At 37.9% G+C, this 27841-nt stretch overlaps 1 protein-coding gene across 2 annotated transcripts in view; it reads right to left on the bottom strand.

Moving 5' to 3' along the window:
- The window catches only part of ETFA (electron transfer flavoprotein subunit alpha), a 76095-nt gene that overhangs the window by 1238 nt on the left and 47016 nt on the right, over positions 1-27841 (bottom strand). Inside the window, exons 10-11 of one of the 2 annotated variants that reach the window (XM_026489481.4) lie at positions 12924-12989; positions 7960-8040 (exon numbers count right to left, since the gene is read on the bottom strand). In XM_026489481.4, coding sequence (XP_026345266.1) covers positions 7960-8040; positions 12924-12989 — 147 coding nt within the window. Of the gene's footprint in view, positions 1-4781; positions 8041-12923; positions 12990-27841 lie in introns of those variants that run through there. The other variant, XM_057303741.1, reaches the window with a different exon arrangement.

Here is a 27841-nt window from a genome sequence, read left to right as displayed (position 1 = left end):
TTATTTGAGCGAGACAGAGAGAGAGAGAGAGAGTGCCCGTGCACAAGCAGTGGGGAGGGGCAGAGGGAGAAGCAGACTCCCCGCCAGATGTGGGGCTCAATCCCAGGCAGACGCTCAACTGAGTCACCCAGGCGCCCAGGAGAGAGAGTCTTAAGTAGACTTCACACTGACCATGGAGCCCGACTTCACAACCCTGAGATCATGACCTCAGCCAAAACCAAGAGTCAGACACTTCACCTACTGCGCCACCCAGACGCCCTGCCTAGGGACCTTTCTGACACAATCACAAACCTCAGAAGGGCACCACAGCAAACAGGAGTCCACTTTTTCTTCTGTGAGGAAAGTAATGCGTATTTTTTACCTTCGTGTTTTCTGGGTATTCCTCCTTCCCTTACTGCACTCCTGCCTTTCCTTCAAAGTCCACACCAAAGTCTCTTGTTCAGACACAACCCTGTCAACCTCCTCTAGCACTTGTTTTCTCATTGTTCACTTGCTCACTCATCTTTCATTCCACAAACACTGTAGCTGCTTCCTCAGCACGTGTTCCTATCTTTTGGCACCTAAAAATGAGCTGCATGCTGAACCTTCAACTTCAACATTCTTTATTCAAGTAAAGGCCTTGCGCGAATGCGGTGTCTGGTCAGCAGACAGAGTAAGAAACCACAGCAAGGGAAAAGTGACCGAGTTGGCTCCCATGTTAAAAAGGATGAACTACTAACTCTTAGTCTTGGCAGTTCAGTGGCTGCAACTGGAGCTTTCAGTGTGAAGCTGCTTTGTGGCAGCCTGGACGACACAGGAGCACTGGGCACGGGGACTGCAGGGGAGTGTCGCATGAGCCCACCAGAAAACTAGCTGAGCCACCTGTGCAAAATATCAATTACCCAGCCTTCCACGGGGCTGGCGACTGTCCTAGCTCAGAGAGATCCCAGTTGAACTCGCCACTGATGAATACAGCCTCTCAATTATTTAAGAGAGCTACATTTCCATTAGGTGGAAATAATGTGTTCGTACAAAATTTATTAAGGAAATTGTCGACATGTTGTTTCTTCCGAATGTCACTTTGTCTCCAGTCTATTAAAAGGCCCATGTTTACCATGGAGCCAGTAGGCATTAGCTCAGGGGCAGCACTAAGTGCTGGCACCACTTCTCCCAGCTCTGCTCGGTGGAGAGACCATGAGCTGATGTCAGTCACAGATGACATGTTAAACAAAACTCTTGTGGGGCCTACGTGTTTCATGAAAAATAGGCTAGAGCCCAACTTCTTTTAAATGAAACATTAACTTAATTAAGAACATACGATTTTTAAAAACCTTCCAGAATGTCTCCCTGCCACACTCCCCCAAAAAGGGTTGAGGGCACTCTGTCCATCATCCATATCCTTTTTTATCAGATCAACCTGAGACTTCCCAAGCATACTACACAATGCCTTATTAGTTAGGAAAAAGAAAACGCCACTCAAGTTCACTGAATGTCTGACAGCCTGAGCAAACTCAGAGATGCGGACTCTTATTTTTATTTTATTTTATTTTATTTTTTTTTAAAGATTTTATTTATTTATGTGACAGAGACAGCCAGCGAGAGAGGGAACACAAGCAGGGGGAGTGGGAGAGGAAGAAGCAGGCTCCCAGCGGAGGAGCCCGATGTGGGGCTCGATCCCAGAACGCCGGGATCACGCCCTGAGCCGAAGGCAGACGCTTAACCGCTGTGCCACCCAGGCGCCCCCTCTTATTTTTATTTTAGATAGTGCAGCCAGAGCTCCCTAGTCAGTAAGACCAAATGAAAGTGAATTTATGTTTAAAATAAGACAATGTACTGATAGAAATCACAACAAAACTATATTTCAGTCGTTTAATTAGTATTTCCCCAGGGTAAGCACCATGGGAAAATAGAGTACAGGCTTAATTCTTGCCCACAAGGAGTACCACCCCCCTAGCTGGGGAGAAAAGACAGAGGCCTATGAGCCACGCAATCAAAAACGTGCCCATCTTACACTGCAATTAAGAAGATGAGAAGAACGGCACTAAATGCTCAAAATCCAGGAGTTCTGAGGAAGAGATTAAGTGTGGACTCGGAAAAATCAGAACATTAACATGGAGGAGAAAAGGATTCTGGACAAAAACTGAGGAGGCAGACAGAGATAAGCCCTGCAGGTTCCAAAGAGAGAGCATAAAGGGATTAGAATGACTCTAGTGAACAGCTACGTTGGGGAGAAGTGGAAAAAGTTTTTAAAAACAGGTGGTATGCAAAGTCCAATCAATGGGAATAAAACAGTCTCTTCAACAGAGATGGTGCTGTGACAACATGCCAAAAAGTGAAGATGGGACCTCACCGTGTTCACACCATATACCAAAACTAATCCAAAATGGAACAATGACTTAACTATGGGAGCTAAAACAATAAAATTCTTAGAAGAAAACTTAAGGCTAAATCTTCATGACCCTGGATTTGGCAATGGATTCTTAGATATAACACCAAAAACACGAGCCACAGAAGAAAAAACAGATGAACTAGACTTCATCAAAATTAAAAACTTTTGTGAAAAATTAAAAACTTTAAAGAAAATGAAAGGACCACCTACCTACAAAATGGGAAAAAATACTTGGAAATTATATATCTGGTAAGGGTTAACATCCAGAATACATAAAAGACTCCTACAACTGAAGAACAAAGACAGACATTCAATTACAAAATGGACAGGGCCGCCTGGGTGGCGCAGTTAAGCGTCTGCCTTCGGCTCAGGGCGTGATCCCGGTGTTCTGGGATCGAGCCCCACATCGGGCTCCTCTGCTGGGAGCCTGCTTCTTCCTCTCCCACTCCCCTGCTGTGTTCCCCCTCTCGCTGGCTGTCTCTCTGTCACATAAATAAATAAAATCTTAAAAAAAAAAAAAGGACAAAGGATTTGGATAAACATTTCTCCACAGAAGCTACACAAATAGCCAATAAGCACATGAAAAGATGCTCAACATCATTAGTCATTAAGGAAATGCAAGTCAAAACCACAATGAGATACCATTTCATACCTACCAGGATGGCTCTGATTTGAAAAATGAAAAGTACCAAGTGTGAGCAAAGATGTGGAAAAAACGGAAGGCTTGCACAGTGCTGGTGGGAATGTAAAATGGTGTAGCCACTAGAGAAAGCAGTTTGATGGAGGTTCTTCAAAAAGCTAAACACAGAATTTCCATATTACCCAGCAATCCGTAGGCATATACGTAAAGGAAATGAAAGTGAGGACTTGAACAGATACTTGTAGGCCTATAATCACTGTACTGGATTAAGCAAAAGTTTCATATATTTGACATCTACTAAAGGGCAAGCAATAAAAAATAAAGATAAACTGGACTTCGACAAAATGTAAACTTTTGTGCATCAAAGGACATCAAGAAAGTGAAAAGACAGGAGCTCCCCTCTACTTGCTGAATGGGATGCTGCCTGATTCATGACTTGTTTAATAAAGCCAATAATACAATAAACAGATAAAGAAGGGAGGGAGGGGGGAGGAGGGAAGGGAGAAGAGAAGGGGGATGGGGGATGGGAAGGAAGAAGGGAAGGGGGAAGGGAAGGAAAAGAAAAGAAACCCTCACACATTATTGGTGGGAATGTAAAACGGGCAGCCACTTTGGAAAACAGTCTGGCAGTTCTTCAAAATGTTAAAAACAGAGTAATCAAGTGACCCAGAAATTCCACTCCTAGATATATACCTACACAAGATGAAAACATGTAACTGCACGAAAACTTAAATGCTCACAGCAGCAATACTTATAATAGCAAAAAAGTAGAAACTACTCGGATGTCCATCCAATGAGTAATGGATAAACAAAATGAGGCATATCTGCACAATGGAGATTACTCAGCAATAAAAGGAAAGAAGTGCTGATACAGAAGTCAACACAGATGAATCCTGAAAACATCATGCTAAGAGGTCAGCCACAAAAGACCATATATTACATGATTCTGTTTATATGAAATGTCCAGGACTGGCAAATCCATAGAAACACAAAACAGATTAGTTGCTGCCAGGGTCTGGGGAGAATGGGGAACAGGAAGTGACTGAGAACAGGTATGCAGTTTCTTCTCAGTGTGATGAAGATGTTCTGGAATTAGATAGCTGATGGTTGCATAACTCTGAATATACTGAAAATCACTGAACTATACATTTTAAAAGGGTGACCTCTATAATTTGTGAATTAAATCTCAAGAAAGCTATTTAAAAAAACAACCACCACCAGTCAGGCAGTGTCCTATACTCTGTCACTCTCACTCCGATTATAATATTTACCATTTATTGAACACCTACTATGTACCTGTATGAAAGGACATACAAACACGTAGCCTAATATTTAACACCGACTGTCTGTACTAGGTACAGTATAATCTCACCGAGCCTTCAGTACAACCTTGTAAGGTAGGTATTTACATTGCTTTTGAGGAAGCTTACATTCAGAAAAATTAAATAACTTGGCCAAGATAATTTAACTAATATGTGGCCAAGACAGAATTTGAATTAAAGCTCTTAACTACTGTACTGTATTATTTTTCTTATATGAAGAAAAAAACCAACTTGTCTCTAACTCATGATTGTTGAAGAATGAAGTAAAACAATAACAATTAAAAAATAAAATGCATACACATTTTTACTCCAGACACAAAAAAGTTTGGTGGACATATCATTCAGAGCACTATTAGTCTGTTATGTGATAGTTTGAAACTTAAAGTTTTTACACAGAAATTTAGTCTAAAAGAGTCCTTTTTATACAACGATTATGTGACTTATGATATTCTTTTTCTTTTCTTTTCATTTTTTTAAAGATTTTATTTTGGGATGCCTGGGTGGCTCAGTCTGTTAAGTGTCCAACTCTTGATTTCGGCTCAGGTCATGATCTCAAGGTTGTGAAATCAAGCTCTGTATTGGGCACTGTGCTGGGCGTGGGGCCTGCTTAACATTCTCCCTATCCCTCTGCACCCCTCCTCTCTCTCTAAAAAAATAAAAATAAAGATTTTATTATAATTTATAATTTATTTTTTTAAGTAATCGCTACCTCCAGCATGTGGGGTTCATACTTAAAACCCAAGATCAAGAGCCAGCCAGGTGCCCCTGACTTAAGATATTTTCTTTAAAATCTTAGTCTGAAATAGATAATGCTAACTAATTCTCATTCATGATTTGCATAACCATATTTTCACTTGTTGTTATACCTTTAAATATTTGATTTTTAAAAGACAAAGCACGGCCCTGCGCAGCACTACCCCGCCTGGCCCATTCTCCGGTCAGAATCACTAGGGTACTCATCTGTGTTATACTCATTCTGATTTCAACTGAAAAAACAATGTGATAGATACAGTCTAGGTTCCTAGAGGCCTGCCAAAGGTGAGGTCCTCTTTACTGCAATTTATCAAGGGTAGAGGAGTAGTGGTGAACCACCTGGCCAGAGTCCCTGATGAGTTAGAAAGGCAGGGTGATGAGTGAAAGAACAGAATCAGGAGCCTGGCTTAATTGTGCCAAAAACTTGCTGAGTAATTTCCTCAAATCCCATCTCTCTGGGACACAGACAACTTAAAAAGAACATAACTCGCTTGTGTTACACATGTAATAGCAACTGGGAGGCTACAACTCAAGTAGTAATTTCCTTTTAAATTTTATTTTTAAGTAATCTCAACACCCAGCGTGGGGCTTGAATTTACAACTCCGAGATCGAGTCGCATGCTCTACGAACCAAGCCAGCCAGGCACCCCTCAAGCAGATTTTTAATATTTTCATAATCTAATCAGTTTTCCCCCCAGACTGCTTTTTAAAGGATTAACTTTTCTCCCTTTATATTAATCAAAGGTATATATAACTGTGCTTCAGAACTTCTGAGCAGCATGCGATAACCACTGCGTTAATGTAACTGTAGCTATAAGCACATAAATGGTAGGTCTTAGTCCAAACACATTATCAAACGTGGGCTTCTTCAAACACCAAAAATAGCCTGAGAATCTCTGCTTAGAAATCCGCTCACTGAATCCTGAGGTCTCTTTTCACTTCCATCGGCTTAGGACTCTCAACAAAATACCTCTTTCGGCACACACACGTGCACACACCCTCCCTCACTCGCATTCTCTCTCTCATGTCAAACCTGGGAGCTGCCCTTAATGCAAGAGGCATAGTGTGTACGACACCCTTCCACCAGTAAATGCTACAAAGATACTCCTGCCCCAAGGCAGGCATCCACTGTATAAACATCACAAATTTCCAATTATCTTAACACTTCATCTATTTATCAAGTAAGCCCACTCTGTAGGTTGTAATACATAGTAAACAAGAAAACAGAAAAACATATCTTAAAATTATTTGTAAACTTATTTAAATATTCTCGTGGAGAAAAATACAAGGCAACTACAGTACATGTCTGTTTGCAAACATGTCAACCTGATACATGGTGAGGGTTCAGAGGTGTTTCATTTTTTTAATTGAAAAATCTTTACTCCTTTAAGCTTCTCGCTGTAGCTAAATGCTTGCTACCCGAACAAAGTTATCCTTGCACAGAGATCCAAAAAATTTCTCTTTCATACTCACTTTTCCTCCCACTGGTATATTGTACTAGTCAAACTGTCACTAAATATTGTTTGTTCTTACACAGCTGGGCCAGGAAACAGGAGCAGCAGAACTACCCAAATCCTAAATTTCAATTACAGGACCCCAGGATCACTGAAGAGGGGCTGTATTCTTCCCAAGGCAAGATAGAGGCTCTTCGAGGGGCTGGGCGTGGGGAAGGCTGATGCAGGGCAACAGCCTCATTCTAGCCTCTGCATGAGCAGTTGAAGGGTCCATCATCACTGAGTATGCACATATATATACTTCAAAGTACAGATGTGCTCTCAAAGTACACTCAGTTCATCTGACTCATATATAGTGCTGGTGAAGCCATGGTAATGGGCCAATTCTCTTGTCAAGGGGACCACCATGGCTCTCTTCTCAGGCTGTCGCCTCTCTATTAAGGCCCACAATAGCTTGCTCTAATTCTGTGCGAGGGGTTCCTCACTCTAGCAAACCCACTTACTTCTCCCAGGGTTGGATGCTACTTTCAGAGCCTCAATGCCAGCATGAGTGATTTCTGCACAAGGCTACCTGGAAGTCTGTAGGCAAGCCCTGAGGGACAGAAAGAAACCAGGCCAGGCATGAGCTATGACCTTTAAATGTGGCCAAATGGTGCACATCAGTATAAGTGCACATCAGTATCATTAAAGTAATTTTGCTCATGGGGAGGGCAAATACAGGGGTGGTGGCGGGGTAGAAAGAGCACTCAAAAAAGTGGAGAATATGAGAATGGGAAATAAGTGTTCTCCCCTACATATATCACATTAGGAAGGCCTTTAACTCTCACATACAGCAAACAGAGCATACTTGTTGAGTCAGATAAGCTGGACTTGAGTGCCTAGTCTTCCCTTGGAAAGTTGTAGCATGGGGGCGCCCAGCTGGCTCAGTGGGAAAAGCATCCGACTCTAGATCTTTGGGTCATGAGTTTGAGCGCCATGGTGGATGTAGAGATTACTTAAACAAATAAAACTTTTAAAAGAAAAGAAAAGCTGTAGCACTTTCGGCAAATCTCTGAACAATGGTATTTGATGTGAATTTCTTTAAGGCACCTACCAAATACGATTCTAGGTCATAATTACTTGAGTCACTTCATATTGTGTACTAACTTAGTACATGAAATGCCAAAAGCCATGTGGATATTTTAAAAACAATATGGACTCCTTAAAGGTAAAGTTATAATACTCCATATAAACTTCATGTATTTATTAGGACAACTTCACAGTTCAAAACTGTGTACATATATTAATATAATACAAACACAGACAGACACACAAGTACACAAACACACAATGTTTTGCTATAATGGCTTCCTCTCTGACCAACTCTAAGAGGTTCTTGGATGACAAGTGAGGTAATAGCCATCTCTCCCAAGGCCAGCTTACCTTAAATAAATCAGCGACTATTCCATAATCTGCCACTTGAAAAATTGGAGCTTCTGGGTCTTTGTTAATAGCCACAATTGTCTGTGAAATAAAAACAGAGTTTGGCCTCTATCAAGAAAACATACCACAGATTCATGGTTCTATTTTAACATTCCCAACAACAAATTTATATGGTTAAAAATGTCTAGTGAATAAGATTAATTTAATTCATTTGTGTCAATATTGTAGATTTAGAAATTTCTGGGTTTGCACATAACAAAATTATCTCCCACACCACCATTAGACCATCACAGTATTTAAAAAGGTTTTAAACCATTATTTTTCTAAGTCCTTTTCTTACATATGAAAAACAATGTTTTAGGAAGTAACAAATCAAAGGAGAGGATTCTGGGAAGATGGCAAAGTAGGAAGCATCAGGAGGAATCTGTCTTCCTACCTATACTGTTAACAACTGCACTGGCAGAATCTGTCTAATGTACCCATTTTGGAAATCCGGAGTCTATTGAAGGCTTGCAACTTCCAGGGGAAGGCTCGCAACTCTTAGTGCAGTAACAGGTACTCATTCCCCACCCCCAATGGCAAGCAGCTGTGCACATGTTCCTACAGGAGACAGTGGACAAAAAGAACCCTGTCCTCCAAGGACTGGGGACCTGTGCTTTGATCACTGACTGCTGCTACTGATCAAAGAGACGCACAAAGAGGAGGAAGACTACTGCCCTTGCACCTCCCCCACTGTCACAAGCCCCTCCCCTCCTCTGGCTGAAGTTACTCCAGGGCATTTAAAATGTCCAAGCACTTCTGCCTGCCTTCACTGTTCTTTTCTCCTTTTGGGAGCCAGACATTCAAGACTAGGACACTCAAAAGCAACGGCATATACAGGGAAAACTGCAAACTAACCTCCCATTACAGGCTCAGAAAAGACATAAAAAGACCTTAAGTTTATACCTCAGGTTAATCTTTGGCAAAGAGACAGTCTACAACAATCAAAAAACAAGAATAATAAACGATAACAACAACAAAACAGCAAGCCCTGGGGAAGGAGGAGAATCTGATTTCCAGGAATACATTATTAGATTCAAATACCCAGTTTTCATTAAAAAAAAAAAAAAAATCACTAGGCATACTAAGAAACAGGAAAGTATGGGACCATTCAAGGAAAAAAAAATCAACAGAAACTGCTTCTGAAAAAGATATGATGGCATCTCTATTAGAGAAAGACTTTAAAACGACCACTTTAAAGATGCTCAAAGAATTATAAAGATGTGGAGAAAGTCAAGAAAACAATGTATGAACAAGATGGAAATATCAAAAAGAGATATAAAACCTAAAGAGAAACCAAAAAGAAAATTCTGGAGATGTAAAGTATAACAACTGAAGTGAAAAATTCACTGGAGAGAGTCAAAGGCTAACTTGAGCAATCAGAAGACAGAATGAGCAAACGTGAAAGTAGGACAATGAAAATTATTAAGTCCTTAGACTAGAAAGAAAAAGATTAAAGAAAAGTAATCAGAACTTAAGGGTCCTGTGAGCCAACATCAAACAAACCACAATATGTATTGTGGGAGTCCCAGAAGAAAGAAAAGGGCAGAAAGAATAACTGAAGTTAAAGTGGCGGGAAACTTTCTAAATCTGATGAAAAACATGAATATAAACATCCAAGATGCTCAACAAACTCCAAGAAAGATGAATTCAGAGACCTACACCGGGACACATTATAATCAAACTTTCAAAAGCCGAAGATAAAGAGAATCGGAAAAAAAAAAAAAAAGGACACGTGACTCATTACATACAGGGGATCCTTAGTAAGAATACTGATGGATTTCTCATCAGAAATTTTGGAGGCCAGAAGGCAGTGAGCTGATACATTCAAAATACTAAAAGAAAAAAACTGCTGACCAAAAATCTTATATCCACTGAAACTGTCCTTCCAATGACATTTTTTGCAAAAATTAAAAAACCTATCCTAAAATTCATATGGAATCTCAAGGGATCCTAAATAGATAAAACAATCCAGAAAAGGAACAAAGCTGAAAGACCCACACTTCCTGATTTCAAAACTTACTAGAAAGCTACACAGAAATTAAAACAGTATGGTACCGGCATAAAGACAGATATACAGACCAAGGGGCTAGAACAGAGAACTCAGAAATAAACCCTCACATATACGGTCAAATGATTTTTGACAAGAGTGTCAAGACCATTTAATGAGAAAAGGACAGCCTTTTTCTACAAGTAAATCACTATTTCTCCTACACGAACTACCAAAAGATCCTATTATCTCCTATAAAATTTTTTAACGTGAATGGTTATAATAACAGATTAGGGAGAAATAGTCCTAAAAAAGGTACATTAGTTGGTACATTTACCAACTATTCTATTATTAATAACAGATTTATATAGTACAAATAGTTTGGTATTCTCCACAGATGCATTTTTTTTAAAGATTTTATTTATTAATTTGAGAGAGCGTGCGCACACATATAGAAGGGACTGTGGGAGAGGCAGTCTCAAGCAGACTCTATGCTGAACACAGAGCCCGAGGTGGGGCTCAATCCCACAACCCCGAGATCATGCTGAGCCGAAAGCAACAGCTGGATGCTTAACTAACTGCCACCCAGGCACCCCCCCCATAGACGCTTCTAACACCATTGTAATTAAGGTAAAATTGAAGTTGTAACTCTAATATTTGACTCTAATGTGGTGTTATTTTAATAGATTATGATTATTTGTATCTCTAGAAGTAAAATTAAGTTTCTACCTGCTTGTAACTCTATCACATGAAAACAGCTCAAACATATTTTAAGAGAATTTTGATATAGTTTGACCTAACATACAGGCTACATGACATATGTGTAACTCCCCTAGGGTGTCCCAAAAAGTTGAAAATATTCCAGAATATCTGAGATTGAAGACAGCGTAGTCCAGGTAACTACTATTCCAGTCAAACATGTCATATGTATGAAAAGATGTGTGGTCAGAGACAAGAAATGATGGTTTCAGTATGAGCCTCAAATCCAAAGTCACAAGCACAAACATTTCAAATCACAGGCATTTGATTTGCATCGAGGTGTTTCTCTTCTGGGAATATGTAAGCCTGCTTCACAGGAACTAGCAGAGATTTATTTAATTAATGATGGTTTATGATTTTCCTGGAGGCCACCTAGTCAAACATCTGACAGTTTAATCATTTGAAAGCTTTTTCATTCCCACTATATAAAAGTTATTTTTAAAGCAAGAGCACACAACTGTGGACAAGGAACCACTGAAGTATTTAAGAAGAAAGATTTGGGATGGTTATAGTTTTTCAAATTACTAAAAGAGTATTCCTGAATTGTCAATGTAAATGAGTATCATAAAATCTTGCTTGCATCCTAGAGCTCTCTTAATTATGTCCTTATAAATTCATGCTCCTCTTCCCTACACAGCTTTTAAAGCACAGATTGTATTCAATAATATTAAAATGTATATAGTTCAAAAAGTACTCATTACATTGATTTGATATAAAAACCAAATCTCATATTCTTTAAACTATATGATGATGTTAATTAAAACTATAACTTGTATGCAGTGTGTGATTATCAGATTTAAGCCAATTACTCTAATATCCCATTTTAGACCTTAACCAAAATTACAACCAGAGATTGCCACGTCTCCCACACAAGGCGGTGATGACAAGAGGAGGTTTTTTTTATTTAAGCATCTCCAGCATCTAGTACAAAGTAAGTGCTTAATAAATATTTGTTGACTGCATAAACAGACATCTTGGCTCAAATTTATTCCTGTAGATGGTTCCCCAACACTGGTCTCCTTACTTCAACTGTCCCTTTTTTGCTTTAACATATACTAGTTAGTACATCTCTCCCTCAATCCAGTCCTGTTGCCACGGCATGACCATTTTTACCAGGATCTTGGCAGACAGAATCTTTTATTTTAGAGAAGCAGAATTCTAGATATGTCTGAACTCGCTCAGCTAAAAATATTTTTTAAGGCTGCTGGTGTTGGAGTGTTTGGTTTTTTTTTTTTTTTCTTTAATGCAGCAGTACCATTTCCCCCACTGGCACTGCTTGTTTTCATAGCTCAGTAAAGAAACCTGCCATCCAACTGTGAAATCTGACTGGTTTTGGGCCAATTCATTTAGAGGTTACAAGGAGGTAGTGAATGCATTTTTTCAAGTTAGAAGTTAAACCTGTTAAAAGTTTTATTACCTTTTATATCAAACTTCCATCTGAATAGATAAAAGCTAGAGTGTCAGAAGCATCTTTGTCTTCATGAAAGACTAAGTTCATAATTCAAACTGTGCATTGGTATGCATGAATTAATGTGTCATATTCTGAAATATATGCTCAGAGAATCCTTACACAGGGCTTCCTGACATAGTCCAAAGTAGCAAGTTAGCATCCAGGGTTTCCTCTATACACTATATTGCTAACAATTACTGAGATATTAAGATGCTCCAACCCTAAATGTATCTGTCACACCTTAGTAACAAACCTGAGAAGAGGAGCTTTGCTGCCATGTGAGGGTGGGACTTTTAGGGGACCAGGGTGAAGAAGACAAAGAATCAGCAATCAGAAACCCCATAAACTAGATGGTCAGAACCTCATCAAGCTCTCTTCACCCTAAATTTTCAACCCATAGATGGTCAGAGCTGAAAGGAACCTCAGACATCATCAACAAACACCTATATTAGGCAAAGAACTGAGGTGCAGACAAAACACATCACGTGGTAAACTAGGGGCAGAGTTGGGACTCAGGCTCATACTTCTTTCCATAACATAGCACTGCCTCTCCTACCAATGGTACAGCTTCAAGCAGTGAACAGCACCTCGTATCTCTTTCTTTCCTAGACAGAGTGTTAATCTGAATGGTTGAATGCACACACATTGTAACTATATGGAAACAGAGTAAAACCAAAATTTTAAAATATGAAAATTTTTCTTTTAGGATTATTATTGTGTAGTTACCTTGCTGTCTTTCATCCCAGCTAAATGTTGGATGGCTCCAGATATTCCTACAGCAATATAAAGCTCCTGAAACAAAAGAGACCAAGTCATTAATATGTACTTATATATATTATATTATATCTTCCACAGTATTGTTACTAGCAATTCAAGTCTTAGGCTAAAAATATTTTAAATAAAATAGATGTGATATGTTTTACTTAAATTATGCTTTCCTCCTTCCCCGATCTAATCGATAGTCATCTTTTCCCTCTGAATTCCTATACTAGTGGTGATATAATAAATATACGGATAAAGAAAATCAATGAGCAGTAAGTATGTGCTAAGCATTTTACATCAACTGTTTCACTTAATCTCAACAATTTCCTGTGAGGTGGCACTTTTTGTCTGGGCTGCTTATTTAGATACCACATTTTAAATCATCACTGTATATATCCATTCACTGTATATATGTATCTATACACACACATACACACATACATGTATCAATCACATATACATCAACATCAATATATATATCCATATATATCCATTCACAATATACACACAATGTACATATAAACACATACTCACATATTAAAATATATTTTGACTAGTTTGCCTTCTCATAAAAGGATATTTGTTAAAATGATAATTAAGATATATTTATTAAACTTCATATTTAGAAAAAACAAAAGTACAAATCAGCCTTAAGAGGTTCTAAACACAGACACACATACATGTGCACATGCACACACAATCTCCCTAAGAAATACAAACCTTTTGAAGGAATTGGCTAAACCTCTGTATTTCAAAGTTTACAAAAGGACCCCCAGGCTGTAGTTTCTAAGCAAATGTTGATGATAATATTTGCACCCCTTTCTGACTCTCTGTCCCCAGTAATAACAAAGAGAATGACTACTGACTGGTGCTCTCTGCCCCCTTATCAAAAAGATTTCAAGTGTCCATGTTTGGAAAACTAGTAAGTGCTTAATTTAAAAGAGCTTAGCTGCTTCATTCTGTCTACCAGATGTAATTAAAGCTTTAACTGAAAAGCTTTTCCCCACACATAAACTGAACAAGCCCTGCTTTGAGTAGGGGGTTCATCTACCACGTAACCAAACTGATGCTATGGTTTTGTCACAACTGACAGCAGTCTCTCCTCAATACGAATAAGGTGGAAGGCACTGAAGGTGGCTTTGTCGCACTCAGTTTTATTACAGGGCAGATACTTTAAAGGCAATGACGGTGTCAGGCGGTCCCACCTTGTTTTCTGCACTGCTTATGATTTAATTTAACAACTGCTTGCTCCAAAATGTGAGAGCATTTCAACCAAGATTTGAGGATAATGTCAGTAAATAATGCTATGATTTTTTCATAACTGCTCAGTGTGTGTGTCTGTATACAAGTCAATTTTCCCCTCTCAGTTTTTCAATTGTAAACAGGGGGTATAGCCCCCAAATTGGAGTTTTTTAAATAATTTTTTATTATGTTAGTCACCATACAGTACATCCTTAGTTTTTGATGTAGTGTTCCATGATTCATTGAAAATTGGAGCTTCTTAAAAAAGCTCCCCAGGATACTCCCCAGAGCTAAGAACCACTAGAACAGATGATCCCTCAGCTCTTATGCAGCTTAAAACTTACAACTCTTTCCAACAGGATCAGGCCAGGGGATGATATATACCCAGGCCTTATCTTTAAAGGCATAAAGTGGAGGCACCTGGGTGGCTCAGTTGGTTAAGCATCTGCCTTCGGCTTAGTTCATGATCCCAGGGTCCTGGGATGGAGCCCTACATCGGGCTCCTTGCTCAGTGGGGAGACTGCTTCTCCCCCGACCCTCCCCTCTCTTGTGCTCTCCCGCTCTCATTCTCTCTCTCCAGGCATGGCCACTACCATGAGTGATAAATAAGCGTCTTTTCTTTGAAAAAGCACCACTATTTTTTATTTAAGATTTATAGATAACTTCAACTGATAATTTTATCATTTCAGTTATCCTGACTAGCATTTCTTTCAAAAAAGGACAATTACTAAATTGTTAATAAAAAATATATATATATACTTATTAAGTCTCACATTCAGGAAAACCAGGCCAACAAGAAAGACAAACATCCAGATAGAAAACTGTCTCACTAACCACTCTTCCAAGTACGTTCTCAAAGCAAGCACTGGAAAAGATCAATAGTTCTGTAAATGAGTCTTTCTAACATACGTGTCTACATTAAAATTCAACAAGTCTTAAAAGCTCCATTTGCATCATAAAATGCTAATAAAAAATGTTGATCATTCTGGCAGTAAACATCTACATAAATATAAATGAAATTTACTTTAAACCCCCTGAGAAATGAGTACCATTGACTTTAACCATAAATGTCACTAAGGAAATTAAAGATTCTGGGCCAAAGCAAACCAAAGGGCCATTGCTGCCTTTCTGACCAGGGTGAGTGATCCAAATGGCTTCACATGACCAACAGGACCTCATTTTACTGTCTACGAACATGGTTCTCTGAATAACTATAAAAGCATTGAAACAATAACCAGAGAGTCCTGGGATTTGGGCAGCTGTTCTGAGATCTGTTCTGAGATCGGAGAGCTCTCTCAGGCAGGAAGAGAGACTTTTTTCTTTTTTTTAAAAAAACATGTACAGGCAATTTAGACTATTATCTTAGGATGCTTCCTTATGGCTCAGAAAGCATTTCTGTATTTTAATAATAATAATTAGTATGTATAAAACTCTCTACAGATGCTAATTTATGGAGCACTTTAGACACTGCTTCACAACATAACAAGGCAATCCCTGCCCCGAGGCACTTACCTTCTAAAATCAGAAAGTAAGATAATTTGGATAGAAAATTAGATGTGATTTTGGAAGGGGCAGCAATTAAGGGTTCAAAAAGAGGTAGGATTAAAGAAAGGAGCAGACAGAGAAGTAAGGAGGGGTAGTCCTGGAGATAAAATCCTGGGAGCCCTAACAAGGGGAGGGAATCTTGAAGTGAGATTAGATCAACCTACATGAGTTGGCAACAGTTTTGGTTGGTCATTCTGCAAATGAAGAATGGGGACTGGTGGGAAGAAGTAAAGCCACCAGGGCACTAAGAGGACCAGAGGTTATTCTGAAATATAAAGAAGGGACAGCACTTACTTCAACAGAAACAGCACCAGAAGAAAGCACAAATTCCTCTTCCTTTGTCACAACCTAGAAAGACTACAACTGTAGACCCATCCAAGGAACTCGGGCAGGGCTCTAGAACACCTTACAGTGGGCTGAGATGAAATAGGAACAGGGCTTGGAAACTGGAGCATCCTGTTTGCAAGAGGAATATGTTACTGTGGTTAAGAACCTAGGTTCTAGCACCTCATTGCCTATGTTTAAATTCTAGCTCAGCGACCTGACAGACACAGGACTGTGGGCCAGCTATTTCACCTCTCTATGCCTCAGCCTGCTCCTCTGAAAAACTGGGATTAGAAGAATCCCTACTTCAGAGGGTACTGTGAGGCTCCAGTCCTTAGCATAGTGTCCAGTTTCACAAGATACTGATGTGCCTTGAAGTTTGCTCAAATACTGATTCTCTCAGCCCACTGGCTGGCCAACGAGGCTCCTGGGGTGCTCGCTCTCAAGGCTACCACACACAGCTGAGCTACTACACTGAACAATTCTGGAGGGAGGCGTGACTTACATCATAGTCATTACAGAACTCATTTTATTACAATAATTTCCCAACAGATGGCAGTAAAGTAACTTGAGAAAGAGGTACTTTTTCTCCTAATTCACACAAAAAAAAGTTGTATGGACTAGAAGTACAGGGCAGCCAGAATCTCTGTGGTACAAACACTGTAATTTTCTAAGTATGCCGTAACAGGAAAAAGTTGAGAGACACTAGTTAACTTTGATTTTACTGTTGATGATACTGCTGTTACACCTTACAGGTACTATATGTAAGGACAATTGCGATTCTTTGTCACATGCCCTCAAGAAGCTCAAAGTCTAACAACACAGGTTAAGGTAAAATAATAAAAGTCTATGATCCAATCTAGGGGGGGAAAATCAAACTATGACAGAGCTCTGGTCTCCTGTGCAAATGCTTTCCATACCTGCCACTAAGAAGTGGAAAGGTCTCTGGAAGCAGGAAGCAGATCAGGGGATGACATTCCTCTGTAGTCATTTCTACTCTCTGCCAAGCACGAGCCCACTTTTGCAGCTTATCCCATCTGCTCTGGCTCCCTCAGTCCTTCAGACAAAACAAGCTTTTATTTAATTTTTTCAAAACAAGCTTTTAAAAGCAGGTTTTACTGGTCCTAACTAAATGATAAACCTGTATGTCTGATAAACAGAAAGATGACTGGAATGAAATCTTAAAATACTTTTACAGAAATTTAACCAAGCTGTGGAATCAACATGGTCAGAGTATTCTCTGATAGGTGATTTCAGTTTTGGTTACTTTCTTCAGAAAGAATCAACATCACTCCTGTTTAACCCAAACCTTGTGCAGGAAACCTGGAATTCTAAGAGGTGTTATCTGAGTCCCACTCTCCAGAGGATTTTAGTGCAGAAGCTAAGGATAAAGCCATCTCTAACTTGCACATTATGATTTTTGTCTAATGCTGTTGTTAAATCCAAAAAGATTTATAACGTGAGCCACATATTTAATTTTTAAAATTTTTAAAAAGATTTTATCTATTTGAGGGAGAGAGCACGCCAGAGAAAGAGCACGATGGGAGCAGAGTGGCAGAGGCAGAAGCAGACTCCCCACTAAGCAGAGAGCCCAACATGGGGCTCGATCCCAGGACCCTGGGATCATGACCAGAGCCAAAGGCAGAAGCTTAACTGACTGAGCCACCCAGAAGCTTAACTAAGTTTAATGAAGCTTAATAGCCACATTAAATTAAAAAAAAAAAAAGTAAAACCAATTTTAATAATGCAATCTCAATTCAGACTAATTACATCTCAAGTGCCCAACAGCCACATGTAGCTTAGTGGTTACCATACTAGGCAGTACAGATCCAAGATAATTTTAGAATAAGCTGAAGAACAGCTTTCTTGTAAACTCTACAAGAATACTATGGCACATGGTCTGACAGATCTAAAGATAAAATGATATTAGTCTCACGTGTCCGTCTGCTTTGCTCGTATTGGCTCAGAACAAGATCATTTATAGGTTGTTTTAAACTCTGAGAGAGAACCGAAAAGGAAAGTCAGCATTGTAACAAAGCTAAAGACCAGCACGAGAAGCAGCAGGATTAAACAAGAGGGCAGGCAACAGAGTCACAAGTAGATGACAAAAGTCCATCAAATTTTAGGTAGTGTGGACCATTACAGGAAAGCCAAAGGCAGATGAAAACCACTGGCTTAATACAATAAATTCATACTCTGAAAAGAAACTATCAAATGTTACCCTCTTATAAGTTATAATTTTTCTTAAAACTCCAGAAGGCCCTGAAAAATCTATCCTTAAAAACACACTTTTCCAAAAATAGTATCTAAATATTTTGAATTTAAAAAAAAAATTTTTTTAAATAGAAATTTAAAAATACTTGGAATGAAACATCAAAAACGGCAAAGCTTATCAGAATTGTAGGATGCAGCTAAAGTAACAAAAAAAATTATACCTTTAAAATTTTTATATTAGGAAACAGGTGTATAGAAAATTAGTGAGCTAAGATCTCAATTCAAGAAAGCTGACAATGAGGGGCGCCTGGGTGGCTCTGTCAGTTAAGCATCTGACTACGGCTCAGGTCGTGATCCCAGGGGGATTGAGCCCCACGTCCAGCCCTGCATTGTGCTCCCTGCTCAGTGGGGAGTCTGCTTGTCCCTCTCCCTCTGCCCCTCCTCTCCCCTTGCTCATGCTCACTCGCTCTCTCTCTCACTTAAATAAAATCTTTTAAAAAAAGTTGAAAATAAAACCACTACATTTATTCGATCACTAGTGTAACTAAATAAATAAGATCAGAGAGAGATGGGTTCAGATCTTGACTATTCCACATACCCTCTGTGCTCTCAGGCAAGTTATTTAACCTCTCAAAATCTCAATCTCATGTGTAAATTGGAGATAAACAACTCTAGCTAATAGGACTGTTGTGATCATTAAATAACTCAATGCATGTGAAGTATTCAAAACAGGTTAGATGTTATTATTTATGGTATTATTATTATTACTAAATGATCACTAAATCTTTAAAGTGGAAGCACAAGCCAGCCAACTATTATCTATATTCCACTTTAAAGTGGCAACCACCACCTCAAGGAAGTGGTTACTAATTTGATATAATTCTTTAGGATAATCTATTGGGAAAATTTTTTTATTGATAATTAGTTTCTTTATTGCATATAGTACTAGCCACAAAGTTGGAAATTCTGCCCAACTTTCTAGACAGTGCTGGCTGGCTTAGAAAGTTGGGGTAAATTTCTTTTACAAGATTCTAACACAATCTTATAGAGAGATACATACCCCAGACTCAGGTACCAAGACATATCATATTAGTTATATAAAAAATATATATATGGGGCGCCTGGGTGACTCTTGGTTTCGGCTCAGATCATGATCTCTGGGTCTTGAGATCAAGGCCCATGTTGGGCTCCATGCTTAACATTCTCTCTCTCCCTCTGCCCTTCCCCCCGACTTGTATGCTCTCTCTAAAAACAAAACAAAGTCCATATATATCCATATATATCCATATGAAGTTGAAATTACATGAGTTTATAATGTAAACTCATACATTCACTTTTTTCTGGAATTGGACAGTATTCTGCCTGCAGCAACTTCAGATCTGCTTTACTTTAAATGAAGTAGAAAGATTTAAACATTCACTTTTTTGTTTATATGAAATATGAATATGAGTGGAGTAGTTAAATCTGAAGCTTTCAGAGCAGAAAAGCCAAGCCAGTATTGCTTTATCTCTTTAAAATTCAGGTTTAAAATTTCTTTTCTACCAACAGTCTCCCTTTCTAGATAGAGTTGGGGAAGGAACATAAAAAACTACATTTCTTCAAAGACAAAAATTTTAAAAGACATCCTATAAGTAATTCTAGAGCTGAGAGATCCACTGTTATGTTCTCAACAATAACCCTCTGACAGCTTCAGATAGGACAACATTACAAAATGGCAAATGCTTTCTCAACCTTCTTGTTTAGAAGACTACAGAGGCATTACCTTAAACAGCAACTGTTACAGCTAAAACACAACACACATACACAGGACAAATGCCAGGTTAGGAGTTAAATGGAGTTTATCACAGCAAATAATGAACGTCTCTGAGAAGTAGATTAACCAAACTATATTTTCTAATTACTGCAAGTCTTCTGTGCATTAGTATTGCTATATTTCATCCTGTTGCTCATTTAAAAGGCCAAACTATTTCCTCTGTTTGCTAAATTGTGTTAAGTCTCTTCTCTTTTTGAAAGAGGCCCCAAAACACAAAGCACAACTATGTGTGGCTCTTTTCTCCAACAGCTCTATACCTGTGTTATGAAGTTCTCAGGCAGGATTATGGCTAAACCGAGTTTTACATGAATGGAGGACTTTACCCACACTCTTGATTTAAAGCTGAACATATGTCCCAAGCATTAGACAATCCTCCTATACTAGGACTAGCTCGGGTTTTTGTCAGGAGTCAAGATGGCACACTTATCATCACAGTTACATGAACGTCTATGATATTCTGGTAACCATGCTGTACTTTACATACATTGTCTCACTTAACTATGACAATAACTCTATAGGATAGGAATTACTACCATTTTATAGAGAAAGCACAGGGTCAGGCAGGCTGTGTGTTGTCCAAGGTTATGTATAGTATACCCACAAGGTTGGCTGCTGCTGCCTTTTTTTTTTTTTTTAAGATTTTATTTATTTATTTGACAGAAAGAGACACAGCCAGCGAGAAGAGGGAACACAAGCAGGGGGAGTGGGAGAGGAAGAAGCAGACTCCCAGTATAGGAGCCTGATGTGGGGCTCGATCCCAGGACCCCAGGATCACACCCTGAGCCGAAGGCAGACGCTTAGAGACTGAGCCACCCAGGCACCCCTACAAGGCTGGCTTCTTAACTCAATTCCTTTGATTTTAAATTCAGTACTTTTTCTACTATACCACAAATAACTTAATATTATGACAGTACTGGTAATATGCTTTAACGGAAACCACTAGTCTATAAAACTGCAGCAGATATATTTATCTTGGAGAAAAATCACTAACACAAGATGAGATGAGATGAACAGCTAACCAAGTTTATATATGAAAAAGTACCATCAATTTTAGGGGTGCCTGGGTGGCTCAGTCCGTTAAGCATCTGCCTCTGGTTTGGGTCATAATCCCAGGGTCCTGGGACTGAGTCCCACATCAGGCTCCCTGCTCCACAGGGAGTCTACTTCTCCCTCTGCCCCTCCCTCCACTCATTCTCTCAATCTCTCTTGCTCTCTCAAATAAATAAAATATTTAAAATATAATTTTTAATATTTAGCTATTTTGCAATTAAATGTGCAGCATTTACCTAATCCACTTCTATGCTAATTCACAGATTTTCCATTGTGGGAAAATATTCCTCAAGCATACCTGGAATAATAGAAAGCCAAGTTTATTATTATATACTTTGCTAAAACTATTCAGATGATTAATTTACATTGAAATATTTGGGAATATGCCATCAAAGCACTTAGATACAGAATCAGTCTATTACAAGGCTTCACATTTTAGCAGGTCAAATAAAAAGTTTGATTATCAAATTTTTTGTCAGCAAGGTTTTTTAATTGATCAAAGTCAGTTAGAACTTGCTAAATTATATATACTTACATAGAATTTTGTGGTAAGACACCTCTGAGATTATCTATGTAATCGCTTTATTTTATCAATGAAAAAATTAAGGTCCCACAAAATAGAGATAGCACTAGGACCTGACTTCCAAGCAGTATTTTTTCCCTTGCCAAGCTACCTCTTTCTTAAAATTACTAAGGAGAGTTAGGCCACTGCTTCTGCACAGCATTTCTTGATCTTTACTCTCAAATTCTTACGATAACTTCTATGCCAAGGACCTTATGAGAGCTACAAAGTAACCAGAGGAAAGCAGTTTGGTGGGTCCTCAAAAAGCTAAACACAGAATTACCATATGACCGAGCAATTCCACTCTTAAATATAAACCCAAAAGAACTCAAACATACTTGTATGTGAATGTTCATAGCAGCATTATTCACAATAGCCAAAAGGTGAAAACAAAACAACCCAAGTATCCACCTGCAGATAAATGGATATCCAAACAAAATGTTCATGGAATATTAATGGAATATTATTCAGCCACAAAAAGGAATGAAGTTCTAATGCATGCTACAACATAAATGAAATCTGAAAACGTGATAACTATAATAAGACACAAAAGGACAAATACTGTTATTATTACACTTTTATGAAATATCTAGCAGAGACAAAAATCACAGAGACCTACAGTAGATGAGAGATTAGTAGGGGCTGGGGTGGGAGGGAATGGAGAGTTACTGCCTAATGGGTATAGGGTTTCGGTGTGGGGTAATGAAAACTTTTGGACATAGATGGTGATGGCTGTGTAACACTGTGAATGTAATTATTGCCACTGTATTGTACACTCAAAAATAGTTAAAATGGCAAATTTTATTAGATTTTACCACAATAAAAAAGTCATTAGAAAGTTATCACCTTGACAGAAGCCTTCACACAATTCTCCATCTTCAAAAAACTTAAGTTCTAGAATCTTGTGGTTTTGACAATTATCAAATTAAACAGTTCACATAACATTAAAAAAAATAACAACAATAACAGGGGAAACCAAGTACAGGATTTATGGGAATTCTTTGGAGTATTTTTGCAAATCTTCTGTAAAGCCAAAACTGTTCTCAAAAGTAGAGTTTACTTAAAAAAAAAAAAAAAGGGCAACCAGAGTTGTGAAGTTCAGCCCAAGTTACACAAAGACTCCTTTTAGTACTTTCTAAAGTTATAAGAATTTTAGTGGTGCTAATAATGTGGAAAAGGAAAGTGCCTATAAGAAAATAATAAATTTACCATTCATCCAACCTAACTAGAGACCCTCTAAGTAATTTCACTTCAAGGAAATGGAATACATTCTTTTGTCCCAAACACCATAGCATTTCCCAAATTCCTTCTCAGACTATGTTTGGTTAATATTAATATATGACATTATATATTAATTATATGTGTATATATAAAATAATTAGACTAAATTGTTCAAATATTCTTTTGTACAAGATTTTAAGTATCCTATCTTTGGCCTTGAAGTGAACAAAAGGACTGAAGTACATATGCTAAATGATCAATTATCCTCTAAGTAAACATTTCTTTCTATTATAGTGTCTTACGTTCTCTGACATTCATGTGCGTGTTTATCACGTCTGAAGCTATACATGAGAAATAAATTAGCATTTACGTGAAAGAAACAAAAATACAATTAGAATAAGAACAGAAATTTAGAATAGTTTTATTCCTTTCCAGTTACCACACAAAGATAGCTAAGACAAAGATCTGTTGTCTACTCTTATTGATTTTCATGCCAGCTGTTAAATTAGATTGACTGCCTATACGACAACTGATCATAACAGTGGCATGCTTTTGAACAGCTATATACAGAAAAAGAGTTCAAAACCCTCCAAAACTTAAAAATTTCAACCTATATAAAATGACAGTGAATAAAAAAACTTCACTGATATTGGTCCTCTGGAATAAATGTTTAAAGAAATCAGTCTAATAAAAATTAGCTAAGAAATCAAAGCTATAATTTGAACTCAAAGATATAATCAGAACTAATTCTCAGCAAAAAAGTTTTTAACTATTGCACAACTGAACAATTTATACAGCCTAACCCCAGTTTATAAATTCTACAATTTCTCCTTTGTCATTTTAAGCTTCATCGTCAGGACTCTGATCATCCAGGCCGCGAAGCTACCTTTAAGAAGCATGCTTAGGGTGTTTTCTGGACTGCGGGTCCATACAGCAGTTCTCCCTGCCCTCTTGGGAATAGAACATCAATTGCTTTCAGCTAAATGCACTCACATATGAATATTTTAGTACAATTTAATGCTTCTATACCAATCCCAAAGGAATAGAGCATCAATTTGTGAACACAGTTTTCCTGGAGTTAAAAGCCAAGCTGGATAATGCAGTACGAAACCGCTTGTCAATCTTTAGCTTTTTAGCAAGTCAGAAAAGCAGTCCATAAAGTCAGTCCCAGCTGTATACAAATAACTCTATCAAGTTTGTTCCTACACAGACTTTTCAACATTAGTGAATTTTCAAAAGAGAACCCCCAAAACAAAGTTTCTTGTATTGGTAAATTCCCCCAAACTACTTGTTCACCTAGTAACTATTCATCTACTCTCAGAGTTGATCTGTTAATAAAATACCAAAATATAGACAAAGTAATCGACTTCCACTAAGAAGCTGCACAAGTGTAAAAACACATCTCCCCGGCAGTAGGCAACAGATTCTTTAATGATTGCAGTATGCCTATGTTTGGATGCATGGGAAGGCTAAGTCACAAACAGAGCTTCTAAAAGGCAATCCAGAGGAAAATGTAAAACGGGAACTACCATTAAATATGCCAAGGCTTACAAAGTCATTAGAATTAAATTCTAGTCATAGCATAAACATGTCAATCCACTAAGCTCAACAAATATTAATTAATGTCCTAACAAAATCCAATAAGACTGTCAAATATGAGTTATAGAAATAAGATTTCAATACCTGTTCATAACTTCAAAACAAAAAAATCTCTTAGCAAACAAGGATTTGTATAACTGTAAAAATAGCTAACACAGAGTACTTATACTATATGCCAGGTACGGTTTTAAGTGTTTTACATATACTCTACCATGAGGTAGAGACTATTACCACCATGATTTAGTTGAAAAACTGTGGTACATAGAAGTTAAGTGAAAGTTAAGTTACACAAGCAAGCAACTGTTATATGACACTATTACAGAAAACATCTTTAATCTCATAAAAGATAACTACTAAAATGAGATAGCAAACATCATACCTAGTGGTGAAACCTATTAGAAATTACTGGAAAATAAGGGACAGGATGTTTATCATCACCACTTCCATTAACAAGTCCAGGGAGCCACAGGTGACATAGTAAGAAAAAAAAATTAAACAAAAGGATGAAACAAAATTTCATTATACCCAGAAGACATGACTATGTATGTACAACACCCAAGAATCTACAGATAAATTAATAAAAGCAATAGATGAACATAAATTGCATTCCTATTTATCTACATTTATAAAGAAATTATAAAACTACCTAAATAAATGGAAGAAATAAAATCATGTTGTATAGAAGACTAAATATTGCAAAGACATCAACTCTCCCCAAATTAATCTATGCATCCATAGTTCCTCACTTGAAGAATTTTTGCTTCTGAGTATTTGCTACAACTTGTACTTTTCAAATCCAGAAGTCACTAATCAAATAAATTTTAAAAAACTATAATGAATTTGCACGAGTGCACATTTAAAGTGCTTATGAATCTCAGAGACTGCTATGTCCACTCAGCAGTTGTGTCTCAGCTATTTAACTGACAGGATCAACTCTCATGCTCACACTGTATAACTACAAAGTAATGAGAACACAAGGAGGTATCTATTTTGAGATTTTTTTCATCTTGTTGCTTAACTGAAGTCTTTGGACAATGATTCAGAGCACCTATTTCTGTAGTCTCAGGAGCCATGAAGAGAAAACTGCCCATCACCTCTCAGCTTCTGAATGTGAGCTCCTTTACCAACTCCCTCCCGCACACCCGGACTCACCACTCAATGCTCCCAGCCCGCATACCAAATCTCACCCAGGCAAGTCCTCAATCAGTAAATTATCATTTTTAAATGGCTTTGGTTATTAGCTAAGAATTATTTGCTTTCATCATGCATCTTTAGCATATTTTCTCATTATTTATTCACATTACAATCATACATGTTTGGAGCAGTACAGAAGGTATATCTGATACTGTCCAGTATCACTGCATTCTGTCCAGAAACATACTAATCAGTTTAGTAAGTGTGAAACAACTAATTCGTTTTAAATATTTTATATTATGTTAAAATCTTTGCGGATTTTTATTATTTAAGGTTTTGGGGTGGATTGGGAACTAATTATTAATTTTCTCTTTAAAAAAATAAAATATAGGTTTGGGTTCTCTGAATTTTCATCAACTACACAATTTCAAAAATCATACTAAATTTGGATAAGACAAACCTACATTGCCAATCAAAACTTCAACTGTGGAGTTTGATAAACTAATTCTAAAACTGCAAGAGAAAGGCAGAGAGCCAAGAATAGCTAGGATAATTCTGGAGAACAGAGGAAAGGGGAATTGCCCAACTAGATAATTTTATTATTAGAGCTTTAGTGTAGTACTGGTACAAGGACAAACAACTGACTGATAGGACAAAACAGAGAGCCCAGAAACAGACTTGTGCATGTACATAACCATGTACGAGACCAGTGGAGGAGAAAGAGAATGTGTATTCAAAGATCAGTTATATGAGGAAAAAACTGAATACCTACTTCACACCAAACATAAAAACCAAATCAAGAAGATTAAAAACCAAAATGTGAAAAGCAAACTTTACAAGTTTAAGGAAAAAAAGGGCGCCGGGGTGGTTCAGTCGGTTAAGGGTCTGCCTTCGGCTCAGGTCATGATCCCAGGGTCCTGGGATCGAGTTCCACACTGTGCTCCCTGCTCAGCGGGGAGTCTGCTTCTCCCTCTGCCCGCCAACCACCCCGCTCATGCCTACTCTCTCTCTCTCAAAAATAAATAAGTAAAATCTTGAAAAATAAAAGTTTTAGAAAAAAATACAGGTGAATATCGTTATGACCCTGTCTTAGGAAAGATTCCTTAAACAACACACAGTCAGTAGATATTAAAAAGGAAAAAAAGTTCAACCACATTACAATTAAAAGCTCTGTTTATCAAGACATAGTTTTTTTTAAAAAAGGGAAAAGACAGCTACTAAAAGATTAGTACCAAAAACATATTAAAAACTTCCAAGAACTGATAAGAAAAAAAAATTCAATAGAAAAATGGGCAAAAAGGTATGAACAGGAAATTCAGAGGGAAAAAAATCATTAACAGACATTTAGGATGCCTGGGTGGCTCAGTCGATTATGCGTCTGCCTTCGGCTCAGGTCACGATTCCAGGGTCCTGGGATTGAGTTCCACATCGGGCTCCCTGCTCAGCGGGGAGTCTGCTCCTCCCTCTGCCTGCCATTCCCCCTGCTTGTGCACCCACACACTCTGACAAATAAATAAAATCTTAAACAAACAAACAAACAAACAAAAACCCCCATTTAGAATATAAAGATGCCTAATAATCAGGGAAAAGCAAATAAAAACAGTGAGATTTCATGCCCATCAGACTAGCAAAGTTTTTTTTTTTAAAAAACTGTGGCAAATATACGTAACATAAAATATACCATTTTTATCACTGTTAGGTACAGTTCAGTGGCATTAAGTATATTCACCTTGTCGTGCAACCACACTGCTACCTTCAGAACTACCATCTACCTCCAAAACAGCAAAACTTAAAAAAACCAAAAATACCAAAGTTCGAAGAGGATGGGAGTAAAGGTAAGTTTTATAAGCTGCTGGTAAGTATAACTAGCTACTTTGGTTGACCCTTCATCAACATCTGGTAAGCTGAACATTTCCTATAATTGAGCAGTTTCACTCTCAGGCATATTTCCCTAGGGAAACACTAACATACAAGGAGACATAAGAATCTTCAAGTAACATTATTTGTAACAGCAGGAATTATAGACTAAATAAGCACCCATTATTAGGAAAATGGGTGAAGTATGACATATTTTATATAATAGGATACCATATATCAACGAAACACAATTGAAAAACTGCTACCTGAATTAAAATGGATGATCTTGCAAACATAAGCCTGACTAAAAAACATGAAGAA

This window comes from Ursus arctos, unplaced genomic scaffold (assembly GCF_023065955.2).
Source record: "Ursus arctos isolate Adak ecotype North America unplaced genomic scaffold, UrsArc2.0 scaffold_28, whole genome shotgun sequence".
NCBI lineage: Eukaryota > Metazoa > Chordata > Mammalia > Carnivora > Ursidae > Ursus > Ursus arctos.
The sequence above is the reverse complement of the archived record's forward strand: the minus strand, read 5'-3'. Positions and strand labels throughout refer to the sequence as shown.